General features: G+C 50.0%; 2 protein-coding genes across 2 annotated transcripts; both read right to left on the bottom strand.

Annotated features, from left to right (window-relative positions):
* On the bottom strand, positions 1-5,939 carry LOC130159854 (ribosome-binding protein 1-like). Its single transcript, XM_056361886.1, has 8 exons — positions 4,796-5,939; positions 4,102-4,250; positions 3,755-3,877; positions 2,591-2,743; positions 2,136-2,254; positions 1,188-1,341; positions 628-763; positions 1-344 (listed from the first exon to the last, which is right to left on the bottom strand). Exons 1-7 carry the CDS (start codon positions 5,181-5,183, stop codon positions 647-649), a joined length of 1,203 nt encoding a protein of 400 aa, XP_056217861.1. The 5' UTR covers positions 5,184-5,939; the 3' UTR covers positions 1-344; positions 628-646.
* An 8,073-nt stretch (positions 5,940-14,012) lies between these two features.
* On the bottom strand, positions 14,013-27,825 carry LOC130159967 (heat shock factor protein 5-like). The gene is made up of 4 exons (XM_056362066.1): positions 27,589-27,825; positions 26,650-26,843; positions 23,439-23,813; positions 14,013-14,509 (listed from the first exon to the last, which is right to left on the bottom strand). Exons 2-4 carry the CDS (start codon positions 26,768-26,770, stop codon positions 14,484-14,486), a joined length of 522 nt encoding a protein of 173 aa, XP_056218041.1. The 5' UTR covers positions 26,771-26,843; positions 27,589-27,825; the 3' UTR covers positions 14,013-14,483.
* Between the last annotated feature and the right edge of the window lie 155 nt (positions 27,826-27,980).

Consider the following 27,980-nt stretch of genomic DNA (forward strand, 5'->3'; position numbering starts at 1 on the left):
CAGAGTCTTCCCTTTTCACAGATTTGTGGGTTCTGCCTGCCCCGATGTGGTCGGTGCGGTGCCCTTGGGAACAAACGGTAGTTGTACAAAACAGTATGAAGATTTTCTTACAAACATATGCCTGCAGTGTTTACTGGTTGGGTTTTTGTGTTTGGGGTTTTTTTTAAGTTTCAAAACTAGGTTTTAGGTCACGAATGGCTTGCAACTTTTTTCTACAGTAAATCAGGCATATATTTTTAGTTTTCGTTTTAGGAATGTGTAAGGCATTTTGGTAAGGTGACGGTAAGGTCTAGGTCACAGACTCGTCAGACTGAAGTCCCTTCCTTCAAACTGTCCTCTTCCCCCTGGAGAAGGAAAAGAGAGGTGGGTTACTCAACTGGCTCTCAACCTTATCCTCGTGGCAGCTCAAGCATCAAAGCGTTTCACAGATGGGCCAGGTCCTGCCTTTTGAGAAGGGAGAACCATGGCCACCATCTCCTGTGCTCCCAGAGCTTCCCAAAAGCCACCCAGATGGTTTCTGGCAGCAAGTGCCACCTTGTCTCCGGTTTTCAACCACTGCCTGACACGCGCTTCCCCCTGCCCTCCACCAGCACCAAGGGGAGGGATGGCTGCGGCCACCACAAGTACCGTTTCCTGAAGCTGTTCTTTACACTTCTTCAGTCTCCCTTTGGCCAGTTGGTCCTGGGTAACCTTCAGTCGCTCCTGTAGTTCGCTTGCTGCCTGGCCCCGGTTCTTTCTTTTTTTTTTTTTTTCCTAGTTTTTCCTACATGGGAGTCAAAAGAAGGCATCTGCCTGAGTCTCCCTTGGCCGTCTGGCGACACTCCCCCCTCCAAAACATCTCGGGTCACCTCAGGTCTCCACTGAGCTGCCTCGGCGGCCACAAGCCAGCGATGCGCCACTGCTCCAGCGGCGTGCTCAGAGGCTCTACCTGGGAGGTGTCCTTTAAACACCCCTAAACCCCCAAATCCAGCCACACCCCGGTGACAATAACAAAGCCACAAGCTCTACCTCCTGCACCAAGGGCTTCAGAGTCGAGAGGGAGCACCCACGTCCTCGTGAGCACCCGCTGGCAGGGGCCACTGGGTTTCCTCTCTCACCTGAGGCTACCACCCAGCACGGTGCACCACCTAGGCTTCCCCCCCCACCCTCACACCCGGCGGGAGCAGGTTTGCAGGCGCTTGCCTGACCTGCAGCTGCTCCATCTGCCTCTCCAAGGCCGCCACTTTCATCTTCCAGCTCTTCCTCAGCTGCTCCTCTTGCCGCAGCACCTCTGACTTCTCAGACAGCTCGTTCATCAGCTTGCCGCACCACTCCTGTAACCTGGCCACCTCAGCGTTTTGCCTGCACCAACAGAAGCAGCGTTATTCCAGCCCGCAGGCCAGTCAAGCATCCCTGGCGTTACCCAGGGGGAACACATCCTCCTGTGGGCCTGGTAACAGGGCTTGAAACATCTCAACGGTTGTGTTGGCCTGTTTCTCGGACACGCCTGGTCCTTCAGGGATGGGGTGGAAGGAGCTGACACATCAATTTCAAAAGCTCCGTTTCCATCACAGGAGACATTTCTTTCTCATGAAGTAGAAGACGCAAGGATCTGTGTTCCCAGACACAGGAGAAAGCACTCTAAGCAGCTGGCGTCTGCTCTGTAATTAACTGACCACTGTTAATCACCAGCCATTTCAGACTTTCTACAAAAAGGAGCGCCAAATTCTTCTCCCTAGCTCCTGGTTGTTCTGTATGCACCAGGCAGGTCTCGCTTCTCTGCAGTACAGCTCCCATCAAAGAGCCAGCGACATTTCTTCTGAAGTTGGTGAGCACAAGCTCTCCGAAGTGTGGAGAAATGCTGCAGTGCCTTCTGGTCCCCTCTGCCCCCTCCGCTAGCATCAGCACAGGTGACTCCAAAGCAGAGAGGGCTTCCCCTGCCCTTCCACTTGGGAAAAGCATCCTTGTTTCCCCTGCCAGGCCCACAGAAGCCATTTGGCAATCTCTTCCTCACTCCCTCCTCTACCTCCAGCTAGCTGGGGCGTCTGTAGAAGCACCCTCCAGAAAGGGGGTGGCCAATCATGATGGACAGCCCCCCCCAGGGCTTGCCAGAGGGCGGCCCCAGGCTCTGCCCCCACCCCCACCCCTAGTCTTACTTGCTCTCCATCTGACTTCTGATCTGGCAGAAGGCATCGCTCAGGATGGAGTTCTCCTGCTGCAGGCGAGCCAGCTGCGTGTCGGGGCCATTCTCCAGCTGCTCCTGCAGGGTGCGGATCTAGGGAGAGACCAACAGGGGTTGATGCCGCTGCTGCCAGCCCCTCAGCTCTCCCCTGAGGAGCCCACTCCATGGGCAAGAGGGACTGGCAAGGAAGCCACAGCGAGGTGTCTGCTGCTGCTGACAGCCCCTGCGGCTGCTGCATCCCGTGAGGATGCTCCCACATCCCTCTTCTAGCGTGAGCACCACGGCTCAGGAGCACTGCGGGGCTCTCGCCCCTCCCCGAGGCTCTGGCCCCCTCGCCCACCTCGGTCTTCTCCAAAAGACCAGGCAGCTGCCACCGAGGGCCAGCCGGCAGCCAGCGGAGGAAGCTGCAGAGCACCGCGTGGGGCTCACCTTGCCCTGCAGCTGCTGCGTTTCGCTGACATGGTCCTGGTAGCTGGCCTGCACGCGTGCCTGCACCGCTGCCATCTCCTGCTCGCGGGCCAGCAGCTGCTCCTTCAGCTTGCCCTCCACGGCCGTCGCCTTGGCCCGCTCGGCCGCCAGCTCCTTCGAGGAGAGAAGCCACCCGGTCAGTTTCAGCGCAGGAACTCCCCTGCTTTAAGGGGACTGGAAACAAGTGGCCTCCTGGCTCAGAAGACTTTAAGAAGTGTAACCTTTTCGGCGCTGCCCCCAGGCCCAGCTACACCCTTCCGCACTTACATTTCCTCCTGCATTAAGCTTTGGGCTCAGTGGCCACTGGATGCCACTGTTGTTCCACACTGGGCCAGCTAAGAGACAGGAGTGACAGCCTGGAATTTTATTCCCCTCCCCGGCCCCAGGATCAATATCATCACATCAAGTTTGGGGCAAAGCAGGAAAACAAAAAAAAGAAAACACCCCCACAAACCAAACACACCCCCCCTCCGCCCCCTGCCAAGGCAGGGGTGCTCTCTTGGCCGGCTGGGTGATGCCGTGCCGCTGCCCTGGGCTGCCTGCACAGGCCGGGGCTTAGCACAGCACTCAGTGCACAGGGTGGCTTCGCCCTCTCCTCTCCTGCCTGCAGGCAGATGGACCTGCTGCAGCAGCGTCCTGGCGGCTGCGGGGCAGGAGGTGCTGAGCACGACGCGCCGGGGGTCCCTTCTGACTTCAACACCCAACGAGAGGTGGAGGCAAGGGGCTGAGCCAGGCAAGGGGGCTGTAAAGAGCACCAGGCTCCTTAAAAAGGGACTGATCAACACCTTCTCAGCGCAGGGGCTCTGCCAAGAGATGAGAAGGGCTTTACTGTCCTCCGGAAAGCAGCAGAAAGCTGCAGTCTCTTACGGGCACGGCTTTAGCCCCCTCCAGCTGCGGCTGCCCAACAGGGCACGTGCCTCCCCGGGCTGGATCAGGCCCAGGAGAGGAGCTCAGGTGGGCATCTCCTCCCCTTTTGGGGAGAAAACAGCAAATGGATGAAGGGCCCAGAGAACCCCTGGGCTTCACCTCCAAGGGCGGGTAAGACGCGGGGAGAGGGAGGCACACGGCGAGCCGTGAGGCGCAGAGCCCGTGCCAGGGGTGCCGGGAGGGCTGCGCGGCACTTACCTGGCTCAGCTCCTCCACCTTGTTTCTGGCAGCGGCTGCAGCCTCCTGCTTGGTGGCGAGCTGCTTCTCCTTCTCCTCCAGCTGGCGTTTCAGGACAGTGACAGGGTCACCCTTCTGCTTGGCCTGCCGGCGCAGGGTGGCACATCAGCGGGGACCACCACCTCCGCATCCAACCCCTCCACCCCACACGCACAGGGTCCTGCCCTCTGCCCCAGGGAAAATTCAGCTCCTGTCTCTAAGGCTGCCCCTCGGGGGACAGCCTGCCCGAAAACGGGCTGCCTTCACCCCTCCGCACCCCCGGAGGCTTGGCCCAGCCCTGGTGGACGCGGCGCTGCTGGCAGCCCTACCGCGTGCCAGGAGTCCTGGACGATGCCCGCTTTCTCCGTCAGGATCTCGATGAGCCGCTGGGCCTCCCCCTCGCCGAACGCCGTGCTGCTGACCGTGGACACGAGCGTCTTGTAGGGCAGGTGGAGGGGCCCATCCGAGTCCGCAGGTGCTGGGGAGGAGAGAGGAGGGGTTGGGAGCGCTCGAGCCAACGGCAGGGCTGAGTAGCATCGCCTCAGTTGACTTCAACCCCATAACTGCCATTTCACGCCAGCAACCGCCCAGATGTCCACAGCCAAGTTTGATACCTCTCTAACTGAAAGCAATGTGACGAGCGCTGGGGACGGCGCTCACCACAGACAAGCGTTCCCTGAGCCAGCTGCCACCTCTGCCTGGCTCTGCTACTGCTCCTGCCGCCCTGCCACCGCCCTCCATCACACTGATCGATTCCAGACGGAGCTGGGCACGCTTTGCTAAAGCCAGGGAGCAGAGACGTGGTGGGCATCAGAAGCTGGACTCCATTGTGACACAGCCTCGCTGGGGGACTGTCGCTCCACGCAGCGGTGCCAGTGATGCAGAGCAGCAAGGTCGTCTCCTGCCTTTCACCAGGCAGGTTCGTTCCAGCTCTTTGCTAAGGGAACGAGATGACTCCAGCCCTTCTCCGATCCCTCTGCCGGCTTACCCGACGGGGATATATGCAGAGGAACTTGGCCTTACCTGGCTCGCTCTTCTTCTTGGATGCAGCCACCTTCTTGACAGGTCCATTATGCTTCTGCTCCTCATGGGCTGGAAGCACATTGCTTTTCTTTATGGTGACAGAGCTGACCACTGGAGCACTTTGGTGCGCCTCTGGGACCTGTCCATTAGGTTTCTCTTGATTTTTCTTTCCTTTTCCTTTTTTCTCAACAGCTTCCTCTTTCTTCTTTTTCTCTTTTTCCTTCTGCTGAGTCTTCTTAAGCCCTTTGCCTTGCTTGGCCAAGGCTTCCTCAGAAGGACGGAGGACCTTCTCCATGAAGGTGAACACCAGGAAGATCCCGATGGCTGATACCACCATCAGACCTCCAAAGAGCACGACATTCGGCATCTGAGGGTCATAGACATCCATCCTGCCTTATTCTTCTGTGCCTGCAAGACACCACAACAACAGTTAGTGGGGAAAACAAAGAGGCGCAACAGCCTCTCTGTGAGCAGCGAGTTTCCCATGTCCATCTGTGTTGTGTGGGCAACCTGCTGACACCCCCCGCCCCCTCCCAGGTTTGCGCTCCTCCGCTGCGCTGCCTGCGCACGGTGCTCCAGCCACACCGCAGGGGCTGCTTGCGCTGGCTGCAGCAAGCTCCAGAAGAACCAAAGAGGGGGAAGAAAAAACCAGGGATGCAATCAGAGACAGCCACGAGCAAAGTGCCCATGCCTTGTCCAATGGGACGCTTTTGCACGACCCTGGGCAATCCCTGCAGCCCTGCGGCAGTAAGAGAGCCCGTTTCCAGACTGCCTGGTGCAGTTTGGCCAAGACCTGGGCTCTCCCTGGGCCACCTGGCCTTATCTCTGCGCCCAGGCGCAGGTGGAAGTGCATCCAGGGTCTCAGCTCTGGAATAGAACACCCCCCTGGAAGGGGAAAGCATGCACGGGAGAGCTTTCCCCAGCTTTGCAGCAGCCCTGGCCGCCTCCCTTTGCCAGCCGCACCCTGCGGCACTGCTGGCCTCTGCCCAGCCTGGCAGGGAGGACACGCAGTGACCACATCCCACTGGGTCGCTGCTCCCAGCCTCCAGTGACGAGAACCACCCCAGCAATGATGCTACAGACGCCACACAGAGAACCAAGACGCTACCATCTCCTTGCAACGCAAACACCAGGAAAAGGCCCAAGTTCAAGCCAAAAAAAAGCAAAAGCATGGTCATTAACCATCTCATCTCCCCAGCAGATGCCCACAGGAAGAAACGAAACTTGCAAAGGGAGCACTGGATGTGGTGCTTCTCTTTCCACCTCTGCTGTTAACTGGCGGGCATCCGTTCCCACCCTCCTCTCCACGCTCAGGTTCTCCACCCATAACACACGGAGCCGCAAGGGAGACTGTACTGCCTGGTCTGAGACCTGGCAGGCAGGGTGCAGCCCCCGCGGAGGAAGATGCTGCTGCCTCCACTCTTCTTAATCGCTAACCGAACCCCGTCCCGAGTCTGGAAGCCAGGCTCTTCCCCGCTGTCCCACTCGTGCGTTTCCCCCATGGGCACCACCTCCACGTGGCTCACAACCCCTCCGATGCTGCAGCCAGGCAGTTCATCTGCGCAGGGGCACTCCCCAGGAGGTGCCAGGCTGCGCTTTCTCGCTTTCTCGTGATCAATGCATCAAGCCCTCAGCTATCAGAAGTTCCCATCCCCACGCTTAACTGTAAACATCATTGAATTTCCTCTTTAAGAGGTTGTGGGCTGGGGACGGAGGGAGTGGCTGGAAAGGGAGGAGGCAAAAATAAGAATAAAACTAAGGAGATCAGCATCTTTTCAAAACCTCAGTGCTCACAGGGAGAGACCTCAGAGCCTTTCCCTTTCTCACAGCCGACAGCGGCGAACTCACTCCCAGCCGAATCCGCACTGGTGCAGCGAGGGGGTGACAGGGCAATGAAAACGTCGCCTCCAACCCCCAGGGGGGTTGTTGAGGGCCGTTTCAACCAGCAGCCCAGCTCTCCCTGCCCGCCTCGCCAAGCATCCCAGACAAAGCAGCAGAGAGCCGGCAGGCGGGCAGGCTGCCAACGCCAGCTGGAACCAGCCTCCCCCCGGCAGGACCAACTTTCTACACCAGGGCACCGCGCGAGATCCCAGCTGATACTACAGGCATCGCTATCCCGGCCCGGCCCAGTCGTTTGGGATTTCAGCGGCCTCAGCCGGCTCCATCCCAGCACAGCTGGTGCCAGCCCCCTCCCTCCTGACAACGCAGCATCACTTTGGGATGGTCCCCATCGGGACAGAGGGATTACTCCTAACCTGCAGGGTGAAAAGGGATGGATTTCCTCTTCCTGGCAGGAAACAGAAACGAGGGTCCAGAGAACATGTACCCACGTCCTTCTGCTGGCTTTAGGGCCAGACCAATGTGCCCCGGAGCTGACCGGGGCGGAGCTGAGCGCCCTGCATTCCTCACCTGGCAACCCCAACAATGCGCTGCTACCAGCAGAGCTGCTGACCTCACAGTGCCACCGCGTCAGACTTAGATCAAAATTCGCCACTCCAGCTTAGGGCAAGGGCATCACTGACTGCTGGCAAATGCTCTCCAGCCCCGTCAGCTGCTCCCGCCACCTCCCAGAGCAGCTGGATGCTGGATTGGTTTTTGGTTGTGGATGGCTGGGTTTTTTGAGATACTAGTGAGAGATGAGAACTTCACAAGTGAAATGCCCTGTGATGCAGCTCAAGTGAGCTCTGGCTAAAACTTACACCGTCTGACTGAATTTTAGAGGCACTAGAACTGTGCGCAGGACAAGAGCAGGTTTTGCAGTGTCTGTGACACCACAGCTGTGCCATGCAGAGCAGCACATCTGCACCATACAGGCTAGAAACCATTAGCTTCCTTCTAGAGCTGCTGCTGTGGCAGAGGACGTTCAAGCCTGTGTCTGTTGAAAGACACGATCTCAAACACCCTGTGCAACAGTAGGAATTAACAATGCGCTTGATCTAGAGATGTGGTTGTCATTACTCATTTCAAAAGGCATTGCATCTCCACGTGGAGAAGCAAAGTTCTGTTCAGCCTGTCAGACACCGTTAACCAAGGAGTAAACATCTTGCTGCAGCATTCAGAGATTTCATGCTCAGTCGGCCTGGCTTGTAGCCAGAGAGCGCCGACCCCCTTCAGTTCCTCCTGCTGCACTGGGCCAAAATCTTGCAGCCTGCAAGACAGACAGGATCGTTGTGCAGCAGTGCCAGCCTTCACACGACAGCTGGCCAGTGGACTGCAACTAGCCAGGGAGGCTGTGCTGCACAGGTGGAAGTTAAAAAAAAAAAAAAAAAAAGAAAGAAAGAAATCCTGAAGAAATTCAGCTTTTCTCCACATCAGACGGCTTGGGTTGGGCTCCCTGATCTCCAAAAAAAGAATCCATTGTTGATTCCTTGGAGCAGCAAAGCCTTTCTGGTCTCTACAGCCCAGATGCTCACTCTGATTCTTTCACCCACCTCTCCAGAGCCAGCGGGAGCCGAGTCAGCCATTGGAGCCTGCCTGCGTGTAGCTTCCTCACCCGCCATACCCAGGGTAGCCCTAGAAAGGAGAGGTGCGCTCCTGAGAGAGCCTGCAGCGAAAAGGGGAACAGTCTGAGCACGGATGTAGTGAAAACGTTCTCCCCGGTATTTCTGCATTGCTATTTGGCATGTAGCCAGATGTCTGCTCTGACACACGTCAGAGAAAACCATCCAAATGCCTAAGCTAAGGCAGGGCTTACCTGCTTGGTGACCCGATTGCCTCTTCTAATGTTACTACCAAGTACATTTGATTGATTACTAGCATGCTGGAATACCTTCATTAGTATGGATGGAAACGGAGCTTTTGAAATTGGATGTATCGGCTCCTTCCACCCCATCCCTGAAGGACCAGGCGTGTCCGAGAAACAGGCCAACACAACCGCTGAGATGTTTCAAGCCCTGTTACCAGGCCCACCAGGAGGATGTGTTCCCCCCGGGTAACACCAGGGATGCTTGACTGGCCTGCGGGCTGGAATAACGCTGCTTCTGTTGGTGCAGGCAAAACGCTGAGGTGGCCAGGTTACAGAAGTGGTGCGGCAAGCTGATGAACGAGCTGTCTGAGAAGTCAGAGGTGCTGCGGCAAGAGGAGCAGCTGAGGAAGAGCTGGAAGATGAAAGTGGCGGCCTTGGAGAGGCAGATGGAGCAGCTGCAGGTCAGGCAAGCGCCTGCAAACCTGCTCCCGCCGGGTGTGAGGGTGGGGGGGGAAGCCTAGGTGGTGCACCGTGCTGGGTGGTAGCCTCAGGTGAGAGAGGAAACCCAGTGGCCCCTGCCAGCGGGTGCTCACGAGGACGTGGGTGCTCCCTCTCGACTCTGAAGCCCTTGGTGCAGGAGGTAGAGCTTGTGGCTTTGTTATTGTCACCGGGGTGTGGCTGGATTTGGGGTTTTTAGGGGTGTTTAAAGGACACCTCCCAGGTAGAGCCTCTGAGCACGCCGCTGGAGCAGTGGCGCATCGCTGGCTTGTGGCCGCCGAGGCAGCTCAGTGGAGACCTGAGGTGACCCGAGATGTTTTGGAGGGGGGAGTGTCGCCAGACGGCCAAGGGAGACTCAGGCAGACGCCTTCTTTTGACTCCCATGTAGGAAAAACTAGGAAAAAAAAAAAAAAGAAAGAACCGGGGCCAGGCAGCAAGCGAACTACAGGAGCGACTGAAGGTTACCCAGGACCAACTGGCCAAAGGGAGACTGAAGAAGTGTAAAGAACAGCTTCAGGAAACGGTACTTGTGGTGGCCGCAGCCATCCCTCCCCTTGGTGCTGGTGGAGGGCAGGGGGAAGCGCGTGTCAGGCAGTGGTTGAAAACCGGAGACAAGGTGGCACTTGCTGCCAGAAACCATCTGGGTGGCTTTTGGGAAGCTCTGGGAGCACAGGAGATGGTGGCCATGGTTCTCCCTTCTCAAAAGGCAGGACCTGGCCCATCTGTGAAACGCTTTGATGCTTGAGCTGCCACGAGGATAAGGTTGAGAGCCAGTTGAGTAACCCACCTCTCTTTTCCTTCTCCAGGGGGAAGAGGACAGTTTGAAGGAAGGGACTTCAGTCTGACGAGTCTGTGACCTAGACCTTACCGTCACCTTACCAAAATGCCTTACACATTCCTAAAACGAAAACTAAAAATATATGCCTGATTTACTGTAGAAAAAAGTTGCAAGCCATTCGTGACCTAAAACCTAGTTTTGAAACTTGACAAAGTTGTATAATATCATTCAAAAAGACCTGTGCAAATACAGTAATGGAGTACTCCAGGGAGAACTAGTTCCCTCCAACACACCTCCTGCACTTGCTGGATACCCACTTGACTCTTTTTTCCATCTTTGAAATGCGCTGTCTGGATGTACTGCTTCAGTACTATTAACAAGGCCACGTGAAAAACACGTGGCTAGCAGTGCCTTTTGTCTGATGTCTGAACCACAACTCCTTCCCAGGCACAAAAACAAAGGCGGCAGGCAGGCTGTAGGTCACTACCTACACCAGCTAGAATCCAAGTCTCACGAGTGATGATGACCTCTTTATTCCTGGTGACATTTACATAATAATAAATTTCCAGGAAAATTAGTGAGCAGCCTTAATCAAGCAGTGAGAGAAGGGAAGATTTCTCAAGTAAGCATTCTAAACTGGATATTCCACCGAACAACTGCTCTAGAAACAATTTTAAATAATGAAATTTGCAGAAAGAAGAGAATAATGAAGAGCAATACCAGGTGGGGGATGTAAAAACCAAATTGCAGTGTTTGATAAAGAAAAAACAAGTAACATGCATATTGGGATAACCATTATCAAGAAACTGTTACTAGCCGACGTGGTGAAAGAAGTCTTGACACTCTAACTAGCAGTTCTGCAAAGGACCTGGGGGTGCTGCAGTGCCCAGTAAGGCTAATGACACCTTGGGCTACACCAGGACGAGCGTGGCCAGCAAACTGGGGAAATTTCATTCCCCCTCACTGGTGAACCTGTACTTCCAATGCTGTGTCCAATTTTAACCCTTACAGCTGCGTGTGTGGAAACTGAAGAGCAGTCACACTGCACAGCACCCCTTTCAGATTCCTTTTTATCACTGTGTTCGTAGAATCTTACACACCAACTCTTCAGTAATCTAATATAATAGGTAATAATATTTTCATCCAAACAGCATCAGCCTAGCCCACACAAGTCTGGTTCCCAAGCTATCCCTTTTTTTTATTGTTTGGTCTTTTAAGCGAACATGTTTCTGACCATGGATTCACCGCACCTGTGGACAGGCCCTCCACTCAGGTCTGATACTTCTGCAGCTTCAGAGTCCGAAACATTGTTTGGCGGAGAATCAAAGCTACCAAAGCTGACAGACGTGAAAGTTTTGCCTTTTCACCTCAGTTACTGAAAAACGCCAAAACTGCTTCATCTCACTCACTACTTACACGACTTACGAGACACTGACTGGACTATACCTATACCCAGCTGGAACCATGATGGGAAGCTGAGGTACTAAAACTAGCAACTCGCATGAACGGGGTTTGCTGGATTCACCTTCCCCAAAGAAAGCAAGCGTTTCAGCCTTCACATAGGTATGCGGCCAAGGAGACTGAACGAAATAGAGGCAAATTCCTCTTGATCAAGCATTACAGACATGTTCTATTTCCACTTTAAGAAGCAAACAAAACATTTCTTAGGAGTAGGAGTGGAATAAAATATGCCCATTAAAGGCCAAAGCCTGTAAAAGTCTAGGACAGAAATTCACTGAGGCTGAGAGGGCAACACTGGATCTGAACTGTTGAATGTACTAACTCTTTTCATGTAAAGAACTGCTCTTTAATTTGCTGTCTTTTAGGAAATCGGGAAAGCAGAATAAAGCAGGTTTCTACTAAACTGTTACTTCTATGAGGAAGACAGTTCAAGGCTCAGTGCTGGTCACAAGAGTAATTAAATGCTGGGAAATACCTGAACGAAACAGAAAACAAAACAGCAAACATCTTTGTGTCACTGTAAAAATGTTCTCTTCATTTCAGAAGAGGATGTACTAGAACAAGTTGAGAACAATTCCAATGCTAACCAGAGGTGCAGAGCAGCTGCCACGCAGAGGAAGCTACAGCAGGGCTGTACAGTCAGGAAAGGCGACTACTGAGGCGGCTGTGATAAGCGATGCGGAAAGTCACAAGTGACATGCAGTAAGCAGCCAGGGATGACAGCTGAATGTCCCTTCTGAGACGGAAATGGGGAAGCATCACATGAAACTACTAACAGCCACGCACAAAAGGAAGCTCTTCGTGCAGGAATAGCCCGTGAGCAAAGTACCAGCTTGGTCAAAAGGTCCCGTATGCTAAAACCGACAGTTTCAAGGGCTGACTTCAGTCCACAGAGCAGAAACCCAAGATGAAGTACACAGCATCATCGCAAGTCCTCGGGCTGAAAGTAGCTGGAAAGTATAAGCAGGAATGCCCTGCTCTGTTTGCGGGCCTTGTTCTTGCTCTTCCCTACACATCAGATTACAGCTGTTGTTTTGAGACTTGACACTGGGCAAGACAAACCTTTGATCTGACCCAGCAGAGCTGTTCTGATGCTCTTGTACGAACAGTGGAGGAATTTGCTCCCCCTCTGCTCGTATAGAGAGGAACAGAGCGGTCTTCTGTGCACGCCCACTATTCTGTCACAAGCTTGCTCTAAAACACATGGTACCAACAGCCGCTGAAAGCCTGAGTGCTTCCAGACTCAGGGATGAGGAAGAAAACTGTGCTGGAGCCTGATGTGAGGAGTACAGGCACAGAAGCCTCCTCTGGAGAGTTCGGCACCTGCCATGACCGCAGGCTCTGGACAAGCAGGGTGTTAAGTTAACCTTCCCTCTCCTGAGTTTGGGAGGAGGAGACTAGTTAAAGAGTAGTTCTAACAGAAAGAGGGAATCTGTCAAACAAAACGCTGAACAGTCCCTGAATTGCTTTTCAATTGCTCAAAAAATGAGGCCAGTTATTTAACCAGTTACGGTCCAGGACCAACATCAGGATTCTCACAAATATACAAAACCTCCCTCCCAAACAACTACGTGGTTCATGCGCTTAATTCCCCCAGTTCTTGACAAGGAATTTCAGGTCACGGACTCCAAAGGCCTTCAACAAGGGACAACCTATCATTCTAAAAACGCAGTTCAAAAATTCTCGAAACTGACAACATTTAAAGTGCGGTCAACGCTTAATATATTGAGTGGGCACCAATTAAGGAGTACTGCCGACTCTATGCACTAGCACAGGGATGTGCTCTTCCCTACACAGTACGGAGCAGAACAGTCTAGTCTAGGCTTGAGCTATGCAGAGGCTTGATCAGAATACACAGCCCTTTCTAGAAAGATACCCAAGAGGAAGATGACTAATCTTTATAACGCTGGCTGAAAGCAACAATGGGAGGTTTGCACCAGCTGATGATTTCCGATCTAGAAACTTCAGTGAAGGCATCAAGCTACCGACAGAACAATAAGACAGTAGCTTCAATGCATACACAAAAATGAGATTTTGAGTGCCTACATGCAAGGTAGGTCTCATGCAGCAGAAACAGATGCAGTCAATCTCCTGAGCTTACTTTGTTTTCAAAACAAAACCAAAAAAAAGCAGAGCATGCATTTGCTGCCTTAACAGAGTAACATCTAGAATGCCCCTCACTCCTCATGAGACTTACAACTTTACCTACAGGGAAGACCAGCTCCAGGTAGACTGAAGTACAATTACAACTTGTTGTACACCACAAGGTATAAGCCAATGAAGATGCTTTATACCATTCAAATGTCAAAAGACTATACTTTCCACTGAAAACAGACCTTAATAACTATTTATCAGAAACAATCTAACCGTTTATCTAAATTTAAGCAAAAATCTGCCTCCAGTGGCAATTCTCAAAATACTCTTCTTTGTTGGAGATTAAAAGACGGTATGTTACAACCTAAAAAAGCATCCACTTCATCACCACGAATACACCTGCACTACACATGTTTCCCATGCAAATGAACACCCTAACTTGGCCAACAGGCTGACACATGTCATGCTCATTAACATGGGATACTTTTTCATTCCGTCTTCTTTTTATATCTTGCTTTACCAAGCAAACCCTTCACTGTCCATTAACAGCTTAATTAAAGAAGCCTTCGGTTCTTGAGCAGGCAAGAATATTGAAAAAGCTATCGGTCCAGACCCTAGTATTACTATCAAATATAGTTAGCTCAAGAAAGATGTTGGTTTACCTCCCTTTACCCCTTACCTGCTCTGGACTGAACAATTCTTCCTGAAAAATCATGAGGGAGAACTCAGCTGGGCGGTCATCTGGTTCTTTGCTCCGTTCTTCATCTGCTTCCTGTGTGGTCAGAAGTTCTTGTAGTATTTTAGCAGCAGCAGCAGTTTCTATAGACAGAGTGGGATCGGCAGCACAAAGAATGTCAGAAGGCTGTAATGGAGACAAATTCAGTGTTCGATCTGCTGCCACCAGAAATGACGTGTCTGAAGTTACAGGAGTGAGACCTTCCAGCTGGCTTTCCTCAGTTGAAGAAGGTGTGTAACTATTAACAGGCAGTGCCTGATTTCCATTAAGCTCCAGGATTGAACTCTGGCTCTCTACAGGTGCCACTCTCACCTTTTCAGCTTTGCATGATGAATGCACCTCAGCGGCAACCTGAAACATGGCTTCAAGACCGACTTCTGCCTTCTTGTTTTCTTCAGATATATTACATAGCCAGTCAGATGGCATCAGTTCAGCTTCATAAGATGACTGCATTGGAGGATTCTGGAAAAAACAAAATACAGTGAACTTTTGTATAAAAAATTACCATGACAGGATGTGTATTGATTCTGTTTATCCATTTATCCAAAAGCTTGAAAGATTGTCTGTTATTCTCAGTTAAAATAGCAAGTTTAACCAGAAGAAAAAAAAAAAAAAAGCTACTGCTTTGTCTTGGTTTTCATTAACCACCTTACTCTTGGCACACTTCCTTTCTTCTATTCATGGTCTATCCTGGAGAGGAGCTGGTGTATGCCTGCAGATGCATTGTCTGCACACCCTTTGCACCGCAGGTGTTAAATATACCCAAGCATTCAAATCAGAGACTTCTGGTCTTAGTAGGACCTGTGGGGGTACACTAGAACCACCCTCTTCACGTGCCACATATGTAATAGAAAATGAGAGAGAAAATCCACCCGCCTTCAGTTCCTTCTAAAACTCAAGCATTCCTGTTGTGTATAAACCCAGTATAAACCACAACATTTTTAAGCAAAAGAAAAAGGTCCATATGCTGTAAATGTGCATATGGACAACACAACTTGAGGAACTCACCGCTTCTTAACCAATAATATCATTTTCCTCCTCAAGCGACTGTCCATAGGCACATCTACACAAGGGGTGCCCCCCAGGGATGCCCCAGTCCCAGGAGGAGTGGGAGTTCAAATACCGATGACAGCAAATACTGTAAAACTGCCCTGCCTGTCACAGCCTCACATCTGGACTCTCCTGTCATGACAGGGTCCCACAGAGGCACAACTCGAAGTCTGCATCAATCTGCGTAAAAACCCGACAGAATTTCAGGTCAGAAACCCTTCTTGTAGAACCTACAGAGACTGCCTTTGCCATCACAGATCAGGTCTGAACACTACTAAAATTTTTCACTGTAATGACATCACAGGACGACAGGACACAATCAGCAATCCAGTGATGATTTTTTTAGTAGAATTCATATATATCGAATAACCTTTAAAACAGAACGAAGACAATGACAGAGTTTTTCAAAAGCATCAAGTCCTACCCAAGTGAAATAATAGATGACATTTTAACAGCCAGTGTCTGTACTGCTACTTCTTCTGGAGGTGACTCAAAGGACACTAGAAGGGTCATTTCTTCTGACAAATACAAGTCATACAACGATGTTGAACAGAAACTCAGGTCTATTTAAAATACAGCCTTCTTTTGGAAGAGATCCAGCATGAAGGATTAGTCCTTAGTGCCTGACTATCCTTAGACCTTCTAGCTGAGGTCATGGTTAATGAAAAGCTACTTCCAGAGACGAGTCAATTAGAAACAGGAAGCTGCAGGATCACCTACTAGGAAAGCCGTATCAGATCAAATGCCAGTGAAGGACTTGGTCTCTCCCTGAAGGAGATACCACAAAGAGATGAGATCCCGTCTCCTGGGTGTGTGAAGTCAAGTCCTAGTGTGGATTTGTGTAGATGTGCCAGTTTGTAGATAGCCACAAACTGTGGAGGGTGGGGGGAAACAGAGGGGAAAATAAAACCTGGAATTTGAGAAATTTAGGTTAAGTTAAGCAAAATCTTTTCATTAAAGGCTAAGCCACCTTTATGTTTTTATGAGATAGGTTCAAACATTATTCCTCTCATTTGATTTTTTTTTCAGTTCTATTTTTTTAAAATGTTAACAAGGTGTTTCATTTCTGTTGCATTGCTTGTTTACTGTCGTAAGTAGTCAGGATTTTAATTAAGATCTGGGTTACCAAACCGTCCAGGAATAAGATCATCCCTGCCAAAAACCGACCAACCAACCCACCCATACTGAATCTTTTTCTGCCTCTTCTTAGGGGACCTCAGCTTGAAGCTGTTATAGCACATATTGTCTTCTTGGATGCACTACAGGATCTCGTATGTATTTCCAACAGGAGAAAGGAGCCACGCAAAGGTACAATTTAAATCCTTTTAGTTCACCTGGAGAAGATATGACAGACGAGGATGGGGGGGGGGCAGCAATGAAACAAGGAAAACCAATAAAAGATTGAGAAGTCAGGGCTTGAAAGACTAATAGCTTGCTGGTCACGCAAGCTCAAGAGGAAAAATGGTCTGACTTAGCAAAAGTGGTGAAAGAGAAGATGGGCATTTCACTTATAAGATTAGCATAGCGTGAGCAGGAATTAAAGCACAACCACACCTTTTCAGGGACTGCTAGCACTACACAAATCTGGCTTGAGTGCTTGGGCAATCGGAATTCAGACTTGATTTCTTTTTGAAATAACATGGCTGATTATCATTCCTTACTACAAATAGAAAGTTTTTCTTCTTTTTTCTTGCACGTTTATTTCTTCCATTTCCCGTTACCTCTTGCTTCAGTTCCACAAGGAAATACTGACAGCTTAATAACCATGGTAATAGCAATAATCAAACAGCAGGGCTGCTATTAAAAAAATAAAAATAAAAATGAGGTGAGGGCAGGAAAAAAAAAAATAATCACTGAAATCCAACATGTAGCCTGAGTTCACATCTATGATAAAGCAGCGGGGAAGTATTGAGCTAATGGTTGTGAGCTGCCAGCACTGCTGCTGCAGAAGATAGCAGGAGGTCTCTCAAAAGACTCATTCCTACCCAAGGATACCGATTCATCACACTAATCCAAACCCCACTTAAGAGAACCCTAATGGAAAATGGGTAAGAAGTTGTACCCGAGCTCCCTGTTTTGTAACCAACCGTGATGAGAGTGTAATACAAACCTCTGAAACCCCGATTTCAGAAACCTGGTGAGATACACCATCATCAGCCACCATGTCTGGGTATAACCACCTCTGCCCCCTTGCCATTCCACGCAGTAACTCTCTGCAGCTTTTCCTGGAGAGCAAACTGCAGCCAACCAACCAGTTAGTTACCGGCCTGGTCTGCCCGTGTTCCAGGCAGGGTCACCTAACACTTTCAGCAGCTCAGGTGCGTACTGTACAAGCCCAGCAGCTGGCCTCCAAGACCCAGAAACTCCACCTGTCTTAAATCTCTCCTAAACTTAAAAAGTGATGCTCTCTGCAAGACCCAGTAAGAACAGCACAAGGTTTAGGCTTCCTTGTCCGAGAGTGCCAGCTTTTCCTTCTGAGACCACAAAGCACCGTCTGGATCCAACAGAAACGGGGCTGGTAACCAGCTTGCTGTCTGCTAGTGCGCCGATACGGTTCGCTGTCTTCGGGACTGGCCCGGCAGTTTCGTATAGGCTTTGCCACTCCTATCTAGCAGCGCACAGCGGGACCAAACAGCCTAAAACGCCCCGCAAACCACGCTTCAACAGCATTGCACTGAATTCCTGCAACTGGTGGAAGGTATTGAGTGGAACGATAGGAAATATACCATGCAATAGTTCTATTTTTTGTGAGGAACAATAAAAATGCTTAGTCAGCCAGGGCTGATGAATTTTACCGCTTTTGAGGATTTGTGCAAGTGGTTACTGATGGATGATCAATACGCCAGCCGGGCAGGATGCTCAATACTGCAGCTTGCCACATCCCCCAGCAGAAGTTTGGGGAAGTATATGCCCCAGAACACACAAAAGGCAAACTGATTATTCCCCACAGCTCAGCAAGAACCGCAGGCAAACTGCTGTCTTCTGTACCACCTGCACAGCCTGTCACCACGTTCCAGGAGAAATGACCTAGGCTATGCTAAGACTCAGAAATCTCTAGAAGTCCCGTTGATCCACGCGGTACGATAGCTGTGTTACCCTGCTCAGAGACAGCCGGTTACTGACCTGGTGGAACTGATACAGGGCACTGCTCGCCTTTGGCCTTCTCACGCAGAGGATCGCCTTCCCACAGTCTCTGCCCAGATGCTCGGCAGCTTTTTGCTGGGGGTTTCCAGGAAACAAAGCAACCACTAGCAAGTGGCCTAAAGCTCTTCTGACTCCACACACTGCCCACGGACTTGCTTCTCCAAACAACTGAGTTTTACTAGACCCTTTGGACACTGTATATTACCCTTCAATCTAGCCACAACACCACCTTTGACAACTCCTTTGGAATGATTTACTATCCCATTGATCTCGGCCTTCCGAGATAAGCTATTTAATTGTGACTTCCCATCGCTCAGATGGATCCTCGCGTCCTGGATGAAAAAAGCAGCTCACGATCAAAGTGAGAGGACAAAGATGCACTGCGCGAAAAATAAATACTACAATATCGACGGCATGACTGGCTGTTGGCTATTTATAGCCTTACACTAACGTGTTATCTGTTGCAGAATGGCTGTGTGATCATGGCCATGACTCCCTTAAAGATCTTTGTGAAACAAAGTTAGCGTAAGTTAGCTGAAGCAGGCCTTGCAGCTATGCTGAGGCATGCTGATAAGGAAGCTGAGAAAAACACTGACCTTGTGCCTAATGTTGTAAATAACTTTGAGGAATTCGCGTAGACAAGAGAGGAAAAAAAAAAATGTAGCTAGCTATCCGCAGAAACCGCAAGTAGGAGGACGTATGAAAATGTAACCCTTTAGAGCTTAGCCAATCAGCAGATGACTAGTAGGCATAATTAACTGGAACTGTATATATGACATAATCGCGCCGTAATAAATCGAAGCTTGCTCTATCACTCATATTGAGTCGGCTGCTTGCTTCCCCTCGCTCGTCAATGTGGCGCCCGAACAGGGACATCCCTCCATCTTGTGCTCCGTCTGAGGGGCGGCATGCAGATCTTTGTGAAGACCCTGACTGGCAAGACCATCACCCTTGAGGTCGAGCCCAGTGACACCATTGAGAATGTGAAGGCCAAGATCCAGGACAAGGAAGGCATTCCCCCCAACCAGCAGCGGCTGATCTTTGCTGGCAAGCAGCTGGAGTTATCCAGGCCATAACCCGCCCATCTTGGATAAGCTTATTTTTTAAAAAAACTCATGAATAAAAGACAAAGGTTGATATTTGCAAGATAGGAAACCGGATGATCAAGCTTGGGTAGGTCAACCCTTTTTCAACACACATAAGCATAACTTGCTTCGCTTGTCCTCTGTGAGGGGGGAAAAAAGTATATGCGTTACGCTGTAATAGAAAAGGAAGCCTTTGCATTCTTACTAAAGATCTTCTGATATCTGATAAGCCAGGCCCTCCAAATAAGGTGCAGTTTCCACTAGAATTACATAACGCATTTACAGGAAGTACTGGAGTTATCTTTAATAAGAGATCTCTGAGGCGGGGCCCATTCCACAAAGTCACCTTAGTTTTTCTCGTTCAACAAATGAAACTCAGGACTGCAGGAAGCTGTCCGGGACAAAGAAGTGGAGCTGCTTCTCAGTATTTTCATAATATTAAAGAATCTCTTCTTGTCCAGGCAAGAGCATTCTTCCAATACAAATGCAGGCTCATTAACTAAAAGTGATTCTGGTGAAGTCAAGCAAAAAAACACTCCGCTGATGAGGACACCCACTATGCTGCTACCCTGAAACCTAACCTGAATTACAAAACTACCCGTTTAACATTCAGTGGTTCTTTGAAATAGGTATTTGTAAACCACATCACTTTCACTTTATCAAGCAGATCAATTTTCAAATTTATATCCTTAATTTCACAAGTGTATAAACCTGCAGCTCATTCATACAGTCTCCTTCGCTTTCACCTCCTTTCAGTAGGCTGCGCTCACCTGGAGAAAGCTGTCGTGGGTGCACGCTGAAGCAGTAGGACCAGCACAGCCAGCCAGAGGATCTGTGTGGGCTGCTGCTGAACAGCTCTGGTGTGGCTGCAAGAATTCAAACACAGCTATCAGACTGCCGGAACCTGTGTCTGGTGTGCAGTTCTATTGCTTACTTCGATTAAACATTTCAATAATCACACAGTAAGCGAAATTCCAGAAATTTATTGTTACCTCCCAAGTCATTTTAAGACCAATTTCTTAATCTTAAAAATACTTATTTTAAGATATGTATAGATATATTAAAAATATATATTGTAAAATTGATAAAACACACACATACATGCAGAAACTTCATCATCAGTCTTTTCTGTCTTAATATCACCTTTTTGACTTGGCTGCTTGAGTTTCTTGTCACAATACACCACAAAGTGCATTCACATAGCTGAGCCTAGGTGTTCATACACACATACACACTTGTGACCATGTGAATTTTAAGACTTACAAAGAAAATGAATTATCTTAACCCAGAGTGTGTCATTCCGAAGAATATCATGACTACTCCTGAACTACCACTCACCAGAAAGGTTTTCATATGTAAATGAACCCTACAGGCACAGATGTATGCCAAAGGCGCGATTGGACTTGCACTGTCAGGTGGCACCAATAACTAATATGTCTCACATGGTCTCCATGACTGATTTTTCATTATTAGACACTCTCAGATAATGAAGCTTCAACGCATTTCTTTCACCCGATTCTACTACTGTCAAAGGTTTTGCAGATAGCCGAAAGTAAACAGAACTAAATCCTTACAATAATTATGGTCTAAGGCTAGTGGGGAAAAAGAGACTTAGACGAGCATATTTTCTTTTACTGACTTTTCAATAAGAATCATAATGAAAAACCAGGGAATTTTTTTGTCACGGAAGTTAACAAACAAGTTTGAATACACATAAAAAGAAATCTTTTCAGAAAGTTCTACTTTGATTTCATTTAATGGGACTTCAAAAGTGAAATGGAGAGTCAAGAATAAGATTGAACATACATTCTTCAGTTCTCTCACTTATTAAATACGTATCTTAAGGTTAACTATCACTTTCCAAACAAACTAATCTTGCTGCTGTGCTCTCATGATGAAGGAAACCAGACTTTTTCATGTGGACATATGAAGAAACACGCTTTCAGCATGCTGTATGTTATAATATACAGAAGAAAGGATAGCGGAGAGATTAAGAGATACACAGGCACAGAAGTAAAACCGCTGAGACAGTCCTAGAGTGACAGTGAAAATTAAAAGATTTATCATACTCCAGTGAAATGTCACTTACACTCTCAGAAACGCTAATTAATTCACTGGGGGTTTCAAACGCCTCAGATTCCCTAAGTTTCTGCATTTTAGTTTTGATTACACCTTGCAAAATTTGGTATGTTTTCACCGCATTCTCACACCCACCTCCCACCCCAGAAGATTCTACCTGAGCAACATAGCCAAGTTATCCTTTAAACTTAAAGCAACGAGCGTCACCCAGCGAGAGAGATCTCCATATTCATGTCTAAATCTACGCTGGTCTCCCTCAGCTCCCCTACAGGCAGTACTTCAAAACAGGCACTTCCAGGACACCAGGAATCTTACCCCAAGACAAACTCTAAACCGAGCAACGTGAATCGCACCCGAGACGCCCCTTTCCTTCCCTTGACTACGGAAGAGGGCTGGGGCCTTAGCTGAGACAGAGACAACTACAATTCATCATGATGAGTTTCAGCCTATGCTCTGTAACCATAGAAACGCAAAGCGGGGACCACCTCCCACCTCCCACCCTAATGAAGCAAGTATTCTGGATGAGGCTTGGAGCAACCTGGACTAATAGAAGGTGTCCCTGCCCACGGCAGGGGGGTGGGAACTTGCTGATCTTTAAGGTCCCTTCCAACCCAAACCATTCTGTGATTCTCAGGACACCTGCTCCTGGGAGAAGACTTAATAGTTAGCAGCTGGTAAGGCAGGCTCCACACTTTGGCCACCACAGTAATCTCTGCATAAGGGGCACAAGGCAAGGAGCACGTGGCAGAAGTTGCCTGTCTCTTAAACATTTAAGTGTGTCTACAAGAAATGCCCAGCTCCTCAGAACCCTTCCTTGACAAAAATGACGTTATGGAAACTAGCAATTATTGCCTGAAATGTTCTCAGCAGAGGTCTCAGAAGAGATGCACAAAAGATGTAATGATTTCACTGTGTAGGATTTCTAAACAGGGACAGATAGCTGTCTTTGTGAAGGTGCGGCTGCCAAAGGAGGAGCAGGCAGAAGGAAAGAATAATAACTGAGCTTTAGTTTGTTCAAGGAAAGGGTCACTGTTCAGAATTTCAGAAGTTTTAGGGAAATTAAACAAACACACCACAAAACAACAACAAACAGACCACCACTCCCCAGAAAATAACCTATCATGTGATTTTTCCAATTCAAGGTTAAGGGCAAGGAAAAGAACAGTAATTTGCTTCAACTCCTCTTCTGAAGAATAAAAACACTGAAGTGAGACTGATTTATTTTGTAATCAAGTGATTGAGACTGACAATTGTGGCAGAAATAATTTCGAAAAAAGAAAGGAGCCAAGACTTTTGTACTTTCTAGTCTTCAGTGCATAAAAAAATACAACATAAAGAAGCTAAGCAAGAAAAAAAAATTTAGATACAAAACCAGTACGAGCAGAATGAAATATTCTACACCAGGAGTCCTCAAACTACGACCCGTGGGCCAGATATGGCCCCCCAGGGTCCTCAATCCGCCCCCCCGTATTTACAGAACCCCCACACCACCACCACCCTGCCGGGGGTGGGAGGGGGAAACCAAGCAGCCGCAGATGACTTCCGGCCACCTAATCCGCGCGCCGGCCCCCTGTTTAGAAAGTTTGAGGACCCCTGTTCTACACAATACGTTTGACTGATCTTTAAGGTTTAAAACCTTAACCTGGAAAAACATGAGACCAAGGCCTAGGATACTACTTCTTAACAAGGTCTCAGTGCTTTAATATCATTGTCCAAGTTTTGCTTAATTGAAAAAACAAAAATGAAAGTTAGCCTCACACCGACTAGTTTTGGACAAATGTCTTTCTCCTCGCCCTTTCACCTCAACAGAAAGGCTATCCAGAAAATCACCAGGGGACACATAAAATCTGGAGGAAGGACACGAATAGCAAACAGAAACTCCTTTTGCTTTAAAGGTCCATCTTCCTTTTAGACTTGACACTTTCTAATTCTCACTTGAGATATACACATGGCAGAGTATTATAGAAAAATATTTGAAAGTCTCACTTTAAAATCTATTTTCGAAAAGCAAATGCAGAAATTTTTTTCCATACCTGTTGGACAGCAGGTTTGTGAGTACGGCACTGAAGATGCAGAGCTGCTACAATTTGCAATGGATGCGGCAACGCTTTGAGTCCCTTGCTGAAGTGGCAGAAGAGAAGCCACAGGCTGGAGTGTGTACGTGGCTCCCGTTGGAAGCGTCTGGAGTACCGGAAAGGCAGCCCCTTTATCTGGAAAAGCTGGGGAAGCCCCTTGCCCTGGCAGCAACCCAAGTGGTCCCTGCTGGATCCAAGTGGAAGGGACTGGAGTCGGACCTAATCTTTGTGCTGGTGAAGTGCTGGGGGCTCGGCACGAGGTTGCCGTGTAGGAGTAAGGAGGGAAAACACCTTGACCGTAAAGTTGATGAAACTGTCCTCCAGTCAGCAGTCCTGCAGTGGGTACAAAATAAAGCGAAACAAGTGTTAAGGAAAGGAGTTTTCACAGGCAAAGAAAGGCAATATGAGGAGCCAAGGCTCTACAACATGATTTGGGAAGACTGCCTTTGCTCCAGCATACTTAACCCAGAAAGGAGACTGTACTCTTAGACCCGAGCATGCAGTAACTGCTGTGCGGCACACGAGTGAAGCGCCAACACAGGTGTCTGCGTAGCATTCAACCTCCTTAAACTGGCAGTAACGAGTTACCCATATTTAGAAATGTGCCATACATCGGAAAGTGTAGTAACTTACTAAACCAAACAAAAGCAATTTTGAAAGTACTGTGTGTTAAATCAGACAATACATTTTAAAAAAGGGACATCATAAAGCAAGATTTGACCAAACTCCACTACTGACAGCTCACAAACAGCTAAGGGAAGGGCAATGTCAAAATCCTCCAAAGGACTTTGCAAGTACTTTATGACAAGTCATTTATTTGGTCAAGAAAAAAAATTCAAAGCCAGTTTTTCCTCAGTCAGCTCAACTAGTTCAGTGCAGACTAAAATATGCCAGACTTTGCCATTTTGTTATTTCCTAGATAGTCCTTTTATTCTTCTCTATTATTTTACAGTTTCCTCTCTCAGACAGGTACTGTTTCATGAAATGGTATTTGCTTTTATACCATGACAGCCCAATTTCTGTTTCGGTGGCTTTCTTGAAACACTGACAGTAACACCCCGAACGCCTGCGCTCATTGATTTCTCTAAGAACTACTGCATTTGTGACTCCCCTGCAGGATTGCATTTAGCCATGAGAATTACAAGTTTCAGGATGGTTCACATCAATAGGGTTGATCTAGAAGCCAGGCTTTCTCAGACCTGTAGTTTCCAATTCTCACTCAAAAGGTTTTTTAAAAAAAATAGCCTCACATTTACCTCTGGCACTCCTCTGACGGACGCTAATTCAAGAAATCAGTAACATACAGTCATTATTCTGCAAGTTCACATTTAACCATTAAGAATCACTAAATAAATACCAGCTGACCCTGAAGATTTGCTAAGACTTAACGTATAGGACCGTTTATTTCCTGTTCAGTACTTTCACCATTTATAAACAGAGAAGGAACAGGGGTATGAAAATCCTTTTGTTTATATTTTACCTTTGGATAGGGACATGAAGATCATCTAGTTCTAACACATACACAAGACACCACAGGATGCCAAGTTACCCACCTCCCGTTGCTGTCCAGGAATTGTTCCTGAATGTTTAACACAGCATTACATGCTGCAAGACATTGGGAACAGACTGACGCTTTGCAAACACAAGTATCTCTTATCTATCAAATTACCTCACATTTACAGCAAAGTCATGCCGCTGAATAGTCAGTACAGAGCGCAACAGTGCATTGTCAGCCTGTCAGAACTTGACTGCATAGAAACCCCAGTGTTTTCCTTGTTCGTCTTTCTAGAAAATGAGACTCCTAGAGCAAAAACTCTGAAACTGCAGCCATCAAAACAGAGGACAAAAAATGAACAGGTCATCTCTTTCTAATAATTTCCTTTACCAATGGTCTGCATTACATCAAACCACATGTCACTGAAGTCTGCAATGACTCACCTTAGCCTTAACAACGTTAACATCAAGTCATTACTTTAAATGCTTCCTAGCCTCCCTACCGAAATAAGTTCCATCCCTTCTCCGATGCTTCATTTTGTTTTCTTGGTATTGCACGTGCAGTTCCACACACATCACGGAAAACACCACTTGAATTAGATGACAGTTCCTACCCTGACACAGTAACCACGAGCATGGTGATACCCTACTCTGCTCTAAATGCCAGCCGGTGCTGCAGAGAGCAGTACCGTCAACTGCTTCTCCCCTTCCCCTGGTCGCACAGTCCTGCCGCTCCTCCTACACCGCGCCTTACAGCTCTGCACCCACGGGGTGCATCACCCGGGTCCAGGAGCCAGCCACAAAAAGGCTGTTGAAGTCTTCTCCGATCGTTGCGCTGAACCAACATGTTGCTGTATCAGCTGCAAGGAAGATGACAGTTAACACGCCACCAAAGGAATGGGAAGCAGGAGTGCTCTTCTGGCAGCAGCCCACAGTTAGAGCAGCCCAAGAGCACTGCAAAGCAAGATATTCACAGCTGCCTTACACAGTGCCAGCTACAAAGCTTTCGGGCCGATACAAAACGTGTGGAATAATCCTGAGGGCTCAGACTTGTCTTGGGAAAACTCAGATCCTCTCAAAGAGCGTTAGAAAGAAAGAAAACACGTTCTAGAGCTTTTCAGCAGTATTATTTTCTAATTAGCTCTCACCTACTCATGCAATCCGTTTTAAAAACTGCATAGCTTGTGAATTCTTTTTCAGGAGACAACCGACAAAAATCTTACTACCAGGTCTTGCCTCCTTTGCACAAAACTAACACGATGCTCTAATTATCACTTCACATGACTCACTGTTTCGCACACAATTAATGACAGCTTATTAAGCACCCCTACTGATGGGCATCCTTACCGACGGGCAAGAAGCGGTAACGTTCATCTGGTAGAGCTGTGCCAGCTCCACAGAGATCGGGCAAGGGTGTTCTTAGTGTAGCACGCAATGGAGACTGTACTATAGTCTACAGGCAGCCTGAAATACATGTGAACCATGCTACTCATGCTTACTGGCAGCAGATCTACCTGCATAAACAACGACAGCTTCCCTACGCCAGGTGAACTGAGATGCCACCGGCAAGGACAGGTAACCCTTCTCCCTCAGGGGAGTGCTGATTTCCAAATCCCATGCCACCCAGCGCTTCTCAAAAACCCACCAAGGCCCCACACGGCCCACTCCGACTCACCAGGCCTGTTGGCATTGCTGAGCGTCGAGGGCAGAAGCAGCGGTTGCCCGGCCAGTGGCGTGCCAAGCAAGCGCTGGAAGCGGTTGGGTGGGCGGCTGGTCACATCCAGGCCCGCTGCCATCTTCGCCTTGTTGCCTTTCGTCAGGCGCTTCAGGTGGACGAGGAGGTCGTGGCGGTCGCGGCAAAAGTGGGGGCTGCAGAAGCGATGCAGGGGCCCGGTGCCGTTGCCACCGTTGCCTTGTCCACCCTCTGGGCCCGGCCCCAGCACACCGCTCCCCGGCAACACCCCCACCTTGCGGAAGCCATAGAGACTGAGCTGTCGCATGAAGCTGCTGAAGTTCGTGGTCTTGAAGAAACCGGCGGCTGCCGCTGCCCCACGGCCACCCGGCTGCGCGGCGACGGCCGGCCCGGCGCCCAGCAGCTCGCACTCACAGCGCGGCCGGTTGATGACCAGCCCCCGGCCGGAGGCACCCCAGCGAACGGAGCGGCAGCGCGGGCTGTTGACCAGCCGCCGCAGCCTGGCGGGGAAGGTGTCGGCACTGACGGGGACGGGCTGCTGCGACGCGTCCGTGTCGGTAGGTGGCGCCAACGCCGCGCTCAACCGCCGCCCCGCTCCTCCGCTTCCCCCGCCACGCGCCGAACGGCACGTGCCCCGCCTGCGAGGCGCCGCCCGCCGCGCGCGGCCCCCGGCCCTCAGCCCCGCCGCGGCGCTGGTCCGCGCAGCGCCCCGGTCCCTCGGCACGGCACGGCCGCAGCCCGGCCCCCCCTCAGCTCGCCGGTGCCCTCAGCCCCGCCGCCCCCCTCAGCCCCGCCATCCCCCTCAGCTCCCGCCGTCCATTCAGCTCCCCAAGTCCCCTCAGCCGGGCCATGTCCCTCAGCCATCCCCCTCCGCCCCGCCGGTCCCCTCGGCCACCCCCTCCGCCCCGCCGGTCCCCTCACCCCGCCGGCCCCTCAGCTCCGCTGCCACCAGCATCTCCCGTAGCTTCCGTGAGCGACCGGGCGGCTGAGGCCCGGGGCCGAAAGTTGCCGCTCGGGGCGGCCCCGCCGCCAGCCCGGAGCCGTCCCGGCGGCAGCCTGGAGGTCCTCGAACCACGGCGCGGGCGGGCGCCGGGCCGTGGAAAGCGGCTGCAGGCGGGGCAGAGCGGGGAGCACGCGTTCCGCAGCCCCGCGCCCCGCCATGGCTGCCCGCCGCACCGGGACCGCGCGCGGGAAAGGGGGCGGGGCCGCAGGGCCACGTGACACCTCGCATCCCAGGGAGGGGCGGGGCGGGGGCGGGTTCTGCTGAGCAGCCGGACCTGCCCGGGCCGCTGCGCTGTCGCGGGGTGCGGGCG

This window comes from Falco biarmicus, chromosome 16 (assembly GCF_023638135.1).
Source record: "Falco biarmicus isolate bFalBia1 chromosome 16, bFalBia1.pri, whole genome shotgun sequence".
NCBI classification, from domain to species: Eukaryota; Metazoa; Chordata; class Aves; order Falconiformes; family Falconidae; genus Falco; species Falco biarmicus.

Bases quoted from the DNA above. Each gene is read 5' to 3' on its own strand.
- LOC130159854 (XM_056361886.1), bottom strand. From the start codon at position 5,183: ATGGATGTCTATGACCCTCAGATGCCGAATGTCGTGCTCTTTGGAGGT. The intron at 2,255-2,590 runs GTGAGCCCCACG...GTCTCTCCCTAG, and splicing joins CGCAGCAGCTGCAGGGCAAG to ATCCGCACCCTGCAGGAGCA. The intron at 1,342-2,135 runs GTAAGACTAGGG...CTGTTGGTGCAG, and splicing joins AGAAGTCAGATGGAGAGCAA to GCAAAACGCTGAGGTGGCCA.
- LOC130159967 (XM_056362066.1), bottom strand. From the start codon at position 26,770: ATGGCAGCGGGCCTGGATGTGACCAGCCGCCCACCCAACCGCTTCCAG. The intron at 23,814-26,649 runs GTGAGTCGGAGT...TACCCACTGCAG, and splicing joins CAGCAATGCCAACAGGCCTG to GACTGCTGACTGGAGGACAG. The intron at 14,510-23,438 runs GTATGGAAAAAA...TGTTTTTTCCAG, and splicing joins ACAAACCTGCTGTCCAACAG to AATCCTCCAATGCAGTCATC.